The 7,744-nt window shown below is 44.1% G+C and overlaps 1 protein-coding gene across 1 annotated transcript in view; it reads left to right on the forward strand.

The window, feature by feature from the left end:
• The window catches only part of LOC112073573 (homeobox-containing protein 1-like), a 36,203-nt gene that overhangs the window by 4,986 nt on the left and 23,473 nt on the right, over positions 1-7,744 (forward strand). Inside the window, exon 3 of the mRNA XM_024140847.2 lies at positions 3,169-3,254. Coding sequence (XP_023996615.2) covers positions 3,169-3,254 — 86 coding nt within the window. The remainder of the gene's footprint in view (positions 1-3,168; positions 3,255-7,744) is intronic.

Below are 7,744 nucleotides of genomic sequence, written 5' to 3' on the forward strand. Positions count from 1 at the left end.
CTGTGCATAGGCCACATCTCGCACATACACTCTCGCCATGCAGTACGCACTATCGCCATAAGCAGTTAACACCATCTGCCCTGCATACCACTCTGCGCCACTGCGATTACCCTCGACTACATCGCCATGGCATACCGACGATTAGCCTACAACGCATAATTTGTTAACATACCCACCGTGTAACACCTTCGTACCACGTAGTACACCTAAATGCTTCCGTAAACGACGAACAACCTACACTCCAGCTAACCCCTACCAGACCCAAAACCTCACACGAACTCGTAATCCATGCCCAGAACACCTCAAATTATAATATGTGCCCTCGTCTGTATACATTTTACATTAAGAATGATCTCAGGTATAGAGCAGTTGTACAACTATGCGTTTCACCTACCTCTCAGAACTGATAAGTCTCTTCGTTTTCTGAAGCCGAGCCTTTGATCTTCATTGTGAGTATTAATGTTCAATTTATCTATGTCAGAAGGTCACAGATTAGTGAAATTGCGAACAAAAACCATGTGAAGAACGAATAAAGGAGGCGGGTGAACGAAGATCACAAAAGTTTGGTAACAGAATTACAGTAAAATGCTCTCTTTTTTTTTTGTTGCATAACTTATCATGCTTACCCATTCCTTTTCTACGAAGAAACTACAAGTGGTTGCCTTCCTAAGAATGTTAAAGATAGACAGTATTGTGACTTTCTGCTCATAGAAAAGAATGGTGTGTACAGATCAAGGGCTTAGTGGTACCCGAATACAAATCCTTGAGTTACCTGTAATAAAGTTATCCTAGTACTTATTTTTAGTTTATATCTAACTACAAGATTGTGGATGAGGTTGGAGTTCCCTAAAGCGGTAACCTCTGTTAAGGAGTGTTACAGAGAGCTACTACTTCGAGTAAATGGTGCCCTTTGTCCACTGTAAGAGTCTGGTGACCTATACAAGAAAAATTAACATATTAAGTGTAATAAGGATATTGAGACCCAACAATCCCATTGCACTAGTTCTCAATGGGTGACAACGCATCACAAGCCTAACCATTGGTCTAACACAGCGTAGTTGGTACTTACAATAGACCCTTAAACAAGAAATATATTCCTCCTTCTATGGAATTATCCGTATGCCGAAGACCTATTCTAATGAGTTAACTTCCAGACCCCCTCGCCCCTCCAAAAACTGACAAAAACAAGAGCACATCTACGTTCTGCGTCCGGGATGCTGCGCGACACACTAAAACAGTACAGCTAGAGAAAACACCTAATACAATTAAGATAGTTCCTGCCTTACTTTCGAGAAGGAGAGAGCCAGAGCTATGGAAGACGAGTAAGAGTAGAATTGTGAGAGATTGATATTGTAGAGAGACACCAAACAGCGAATGGAAGAGAAGAGTAGAGAAATGACAATACAATCGATGTTACGAACAACTCATGACCGCACGAACTTTGTAAAATCGAGAAGAGTAAATGGAAGAGAGATGAGACGGAGAGGAGCAACAGACGAGAGTGCCCACAGAGAGAGAGAGTTATGTAGAGAGCATGCACAGGGTTTACACACTGTATAACACCCATTAGCAACATAGCAGATAACTCGTTCACAGAAAGAGTTATTGGGGAGATCAAGACTAGAGAGTAGAATATGGTTATGTGTTATTTTGAGGTCCAATGAGAAAACGACCCGAGTACCAAGAAGTTATGGTACAGAAAATGCCATGTACAAATTGTTAATGTTGTAAATGGGACCATATGTGTAGCCTGAGGAACACGGACGACACCATTCGATAATGGTGGACCGGAAGGGATCGAAAGAGAGAGAGTTTGGTAGAAAGAGAGAGAGAGAGAGAGAGAGATGAGAGAGAGAGAGAGAGAGAAGAGAGAGAGAGACGAGAGAGAGAGAGAGAGAGAGAGAGAGAGAGAGAGAGAGAGAGAGAGAGAGAGAGAGAGAGAAGAGGAGAGAGAGAGAGAGAGAGAGAGAGAGAGAGAATTGTTGTTTATTCTATAACATATTAGTTCATACGATCACTGTGATAAGGCCATGACAACAACAAGATAAGTCACACACAGTGGCAGAATAAATCCAACTACACATACTGTCTGTTTTGTTTCTTCACAAAACCGGAGAGCAACATCTGAAGTCCACAAAGCAAATATTGCATGTAACGAACAGTTGCATTACCTGCAGCGTGGTCACACAAGTTTTTCGAACCACAAGTCAGCGGTAAGACAACGGGAGCACTGCCTCAGCTATTCCAGAACCATTTCAACATCATCAAATCAAAAAGGCTATATACAGTTTTGTGGAAAAGTCTTTATCCCCTTTCAGACTTTCTCTTTTTTTTCATGTTTTTGATACTGAATGTTATCAGATCTTCAACCAAAACCTAATATTAGATAAAGAGAACCTGAATTTACAAATAACAAAAAAAAAATGGATACTTATTTAATTTACAAAGTTATGCAACACCCAATTCCCCTGTGTGTAAAAGTAATCACCCGTTTACACTCAATAACCGGTTGTGCCAACTTTTAGCTCCAATGATTACAGCCAAACGCTTTTTGGAAGTTGTTGATAAATCTCACATCGCTGTGGAGGAATTTTTCTTCCATGCAGAACTACTTCCTTCCTAACTCAGTTGCCGGAGAGGAAGGAAACCGCCCAGGGATTTCACCATGAGGCCAATGGTAACTTTAAAACAGTTAGTTGAATGGCTGTGATAGGAGAAAACTGAAGATGAATCAACAACGTTGTAGTTACTCCAATACTAACCTAATTGACAGAGTGACAAGGAAGCCTGTACAGAATATAAAATATTCCAAAACATGCATCCTGTTTGCAACAAGGTACTAAAGTGACAAAGCAAATAACTTTTTGTCCTGAATACAAAGTGTTATGTTTGGGGCAAATTCAATATAACACATGGCTGCATCATGTTATGGGTATTTTTGTAATCGCTAAGGACTGTGGGATTTTTCAGGATAAAACAATAATGTTGTAGCCCAGTTGGTAGCGCTTGTAACGCCAAGATTGTCGATTCGATTCCCGCTGGAGACCAAACCATTTGAAAATGTATATACTCAGGACTTAGTCGCTTTGGACTTTAAATGGCATATATTCTATATAACAATAACACTGGTTAGCCTATTTATGCACTGTCGTGTATTTGTGTACACAGGAGAGACGGCAGCATTGTGAAGGAGGAGATCAAGTCGTTCCTGGGGAACAGGAGAATCTCTCAGGCTGTGGTGGCCCAGGTCACAGGTCAGTAACAAACACACTGCGGTGTCACAGGTCAGTAACAAACACACTGTGGTGGCCCAGGTCAGTAACGAAACACACTGTGGTGGCGCCAGGTCAGTGAGACACCTTGAAGCCTTCCACTATAATGTGGACAACCCTCCCACAAGGCTCACACAGCAATCCAGTAAGTCTGTCACACACAGCACTTCTCACAATTATTATATTAATTTACCCCTGACATATATGGCGCAGTAGTGATGGCTACAGTAGTGATGGCTACAGTAGTGATGGCTACAGTAGTGATGGCTACAGTAGTGATGGCTACAGTAGTGATGGCTACAGTAGTGATGGTTACAGTAGTGATGGCTAGGGTTGCACATTTTGGGGAGTATTCAGAGGTGGAAATGTTTCTGTGGGAATTAACGGGAATATATGCAAATTAATATTAATACCATTTAAATGTAGATATTTTTTGCATTGGATATATTTACCATATTATATGGAGACAAACATAAACCTTTTACCTTATCATATGTAGACATAATTGCAAATGATTAAATCCTTCCAATAGAAATGTTTATATATTATAGCATGAGATGATTTCACTGAACAACAAGAGAAAGTGAATATTGAATGATCCCCAATGATCCATCACATCTCCCAAAACGTTTTCAACATACGTCTGTAAAATGATAGTCTAGAAACCTTAAGCTTTGGTTGTCTTCCTCTCAGGCTTCCATGTCTTCTCCCTGGACCTCCTCAATGTCCACCTCTTGAACATCAGAATCTTGAGGCCTCATTTTCACTGTCACTTTCCAACCTTGTTGAGGATGGCTCGTTGTCAGGCTCAAAAAAGACTCAAATTGTCCCGGATGGCCACCAATTTTTCAACCCTTGTATTGGTCAGCCTGTTACGTGCTTTGGTGTGCGTGTTCCCAAACAAGGACCAGTTGCGCTCTGAGGTGGCTGATGTTGGTGGGATTTGGAGGATGATTGAGGCAACAGGGGAAAGAGCCTCAGATCCACAAAGTCCCTTCCACCAGGTGTCTGATGAGATGTATTGGCACGACTGCCATATTGCATCTCCATCCCAAAGCTCTTGCTTGGAAGTGTACTTCGCCAGACTGCCAAGAACCTTGCCCTCATCCAGGCCAAGGTGGCGAGACACGGTAGTGATGACACCATAGGCCTTGTTGATCTCTGCACCAGACAGGATGCTCTTGCCAGCATACTTGGGGTCCAACATGTACACTGCTGCGTGTATGGYCTTCAGGCAGAAGTCTTCACMCTTTTTGATGTATTTCWGAACTGCYGTTTCCTCTGCTTGMAGCAACAGTGAAGTGGGCAGGGCAGTACGGATTTCTTCTCTTACATCTGCAAGCAGAGTCTGAACATCAGACAGGATGGCATTGTCTCCCTCAATCAGTGCAATGGCTACAGCTATAGGTTTCAGGCTGCTTACCACTCTCTCCCAAAATACATCATCCAGGAGGATCCCCTTGATGGGGCTGTCCATATCGGTAGACTGTGATATGGCCATTTCTTGGAGAGAGTCCTTCCCCCCCAGGAGACTGTCGAACATGATGACACCACCACCCCAAAGGGTGTTGCTGGGCAGCTTCAATGTGGTGCTCTTATTCTTCTCACTTTGCTTGGTGAGGTAGATTGCTGCTATAACTTGATGACCCTTCACATACCTAACCATTTCCGTTGGCTCTCTTGTAGAGTGTATCCATTGTTTTCAGTGCCATGATGACATTGAGGAGCAGATTCAATGTATGAGCAGCACAGCCAATGGGTGTGATGTGAGGGTAGGACTCCTCCACTTTAGACCAAGCAGCCATCATGTTCACAGCATTGTCTGTCACCAGTGCAAATACCTTCTGTGGTCCAAGGTCATTGATGACTGCCTTCAGCTCATCTGCAATGTAGAGACCGGTTTGTCTGTTGTCCCTTGTGTCTGTGCTCTTGTAGAATACTGGTTGAGGGGTGGAGATGATGTAGTTAATTATTCCTTGCCCACGAACAATCGACCACCCATCAGAGATGATTGCAATACAGTCTGCTTTCTCTGTGATTTGCTAGACCTTCACTTGAACTCTGTTGAACTCTGCATCCAGCAATTGAGGTGATAAAGCATGTCTGGTTGGAGTGGTGTATGCTGGGAAAAGAACATTCAGCAATCTCTTCCAATACACATTGCCTGTGAGCATCAGAGGTTGAACTAGTTGCAAACACAGCTCGAACAAGACATTCATCAGCATTTCTCCATTGAGTCAAAAACCTCTGATTCAAGGAAGGACCATGAGCTGTTGCTATCGATAAGGTGTCTGATTCATAATTTTCACCTCGAATAGAAGTAGAGGGACTTTGGTCAGAGGTTGCATGTTGTGAGCGCTGAGGGAACTTTATGCACTTGGCCAGATGATTCTGCTTCTTTGTTGCATTCTTCACATATGATTTGGCACCGTATTTGTAAATGTACACAGCTTTAACTTCTACATTAGCTGCAGTGATGGGGGCTACAGGCTGCAGTGATGGGGGCTACAGGCTGCAGTGATGGGGGCTACAGGCTGCAGTGATGGGGGCTACAGGTAAGGTTGGGTAGAGGTGGCCAGCCTGATGATATAAGGTGTTGGTAGAAGTGCCAGCACTGATTGATTAATAAGTTTGGGTAGAGGTGCCAGCCTACTTATTAATAGGTGTTGTAGAGTGGCCAGCCTGAACTGATTAATAAGGGTTGGGGAGAGGCCAGCCTGATGTTAATAGGTGTCGTAGGGTGACCAGCCTGATTTGATTAATAAGGCTGTTGCGTAAGTCCAGCCGTATTAATAACGGTAAGCGCTGCCCCAGCCAGCTGATTGATTAATAAGCTGTTGGTAGAGTGCCATCCTGATTGCATAAGAATGTCTTGGGATAGAGATGCCAGTCTGACTTAATTAAAGTTTGGTAGAGATGGCCCATGCCCTTTGATTAATAAGGGTTGGTTAGAGAGGCCCAGCCTTTTTAATAAGGGTTTCGTAAGGTGCCACCTTTGATTAATAGTTTGGGGTTAGAGTGGCCAGCCTCTTGATAATAAGTGTTGGTAATGCCAGCCTTGATTAATAAGTTTGTAGAGGTGCCAGCCTTTATTAATAAGGGTTTGGGTATGAGTGCCAGCTTGATAAAAGTGTGTATCGAGTGCCAGCCTTTGATTAATAATTGGCTAGAGTGCCCAGCCTTTGATAATAAGTATATGGTAGAAGGCCAGCCTTTATAAATACGTTGTAAGTCCACATTTTATAATAAGGTTGGGGTAGAGTGGCCACCTTAGTAATAAGTGCTTGTAGAGTGGCCAGCCTTTGATTAATAATGTTTGTAGAGGTGGGCCACCTTTATAATAAGCTGTCTGAGTGCCACCTTATTAATAAGTTTGTAGAGTGCCAGCCTTTATAATAAGGGTAGGGTCCAGCTTTGATTCAATAAGTGTTGGGTAGAGTCCGCATTTGATAATAGCTGTTCGTAGAGTCACCTTTGATTAATAATTTGGTAGGTGGCAGCCTTGATTAAATTAAGTGTGGTAGAGTCGCACCTATCTTAAAGTGATGGTAGAGTGGCCACCTGATAATAAGTTTGTAGAGGCCAGCCTTTAGTAATAAGTGTGGTAGGATGTGCCAGCTTCAGAATAAATAGCTAATGCCATTAATTGGTCAGATTCCATAAAGAACATTGATTCACAAGACAAGGATGCACACATAGAGAAACAGACACACACAGAGAAGAAGACAGACACAGAGAGAGAAGAACAGACACAACACAGGAGAGAGAAGACAGAGAAAGACGACACAGAGAGAAACAGAGAAGGGGAGAACAGAAACAGAGAGAAGACGCCGCCTACTTGGCGAGGTCTTCTCTAGCTTACCAGTGTAGAAAGCCTGCTTCTTCTGCTTCCACTAGCTGTCAGAGCCGGTTGAACCAAACAAGAGAGATCCTGCTCTGACTGATCCTGAACACACACAGACACACCAGCGTTAGAGAGAGCCATCTACCAACCAATAATAGTGTACTTCCTAGACTTACACACATAGCCCAGGAGAACCACACTGCTGCAACTGTAGGCCCCATCACTGCGCCCGTTAGCCCATCACTGCTGCCTTAGCCCCATCACTGCTGCCTGTAGGGCCATCATCCCTCCTTAAGCCCCAAACTGCCTGTAGGCCCCATCTACTGCTGCCTGAGGCCCATCACTGCTTTTTTACTGCCGTAGGCCCAGCACTGCCTGCCTGTAGCCCCATCACTGCCTGCCTTAGGGCCCCATCACGCGCCTGTAGCCCCAATCATGCTCCTGTAGCCCCATCACTCTGCCTGTAGGCCCCATACTGCCTGCTGTAGGCCCATCACTCTCCTGTAGGGCCCCATCACTGCCGCCTGTGCCCCACACTGCCGCGTACGCCCCATCACTCTGCTTAGGCCCCATCATGCGCCGTAGGCCCCATCACTCTGCCTTAGGCCCCATCACTGCACCTGGTAGG

This window comes from Salvelinus sp. IW2-2015, unplaced genomic scaffold (assembly GCF_002910315.2).
Source record: "Salvelinus sp. IW2-2015 unplaced genomic scaffold, ASM291031v2 Un_scaffold2302, whole genome shotgun sequence".
Classification (NCBI taxonomy): Eukaryota; Metazoa; Chordata; class Actinopteri; order Salmoniformes; family Salmonidae; genus Salvelinus; species Salvelinus sp. IW2-2015.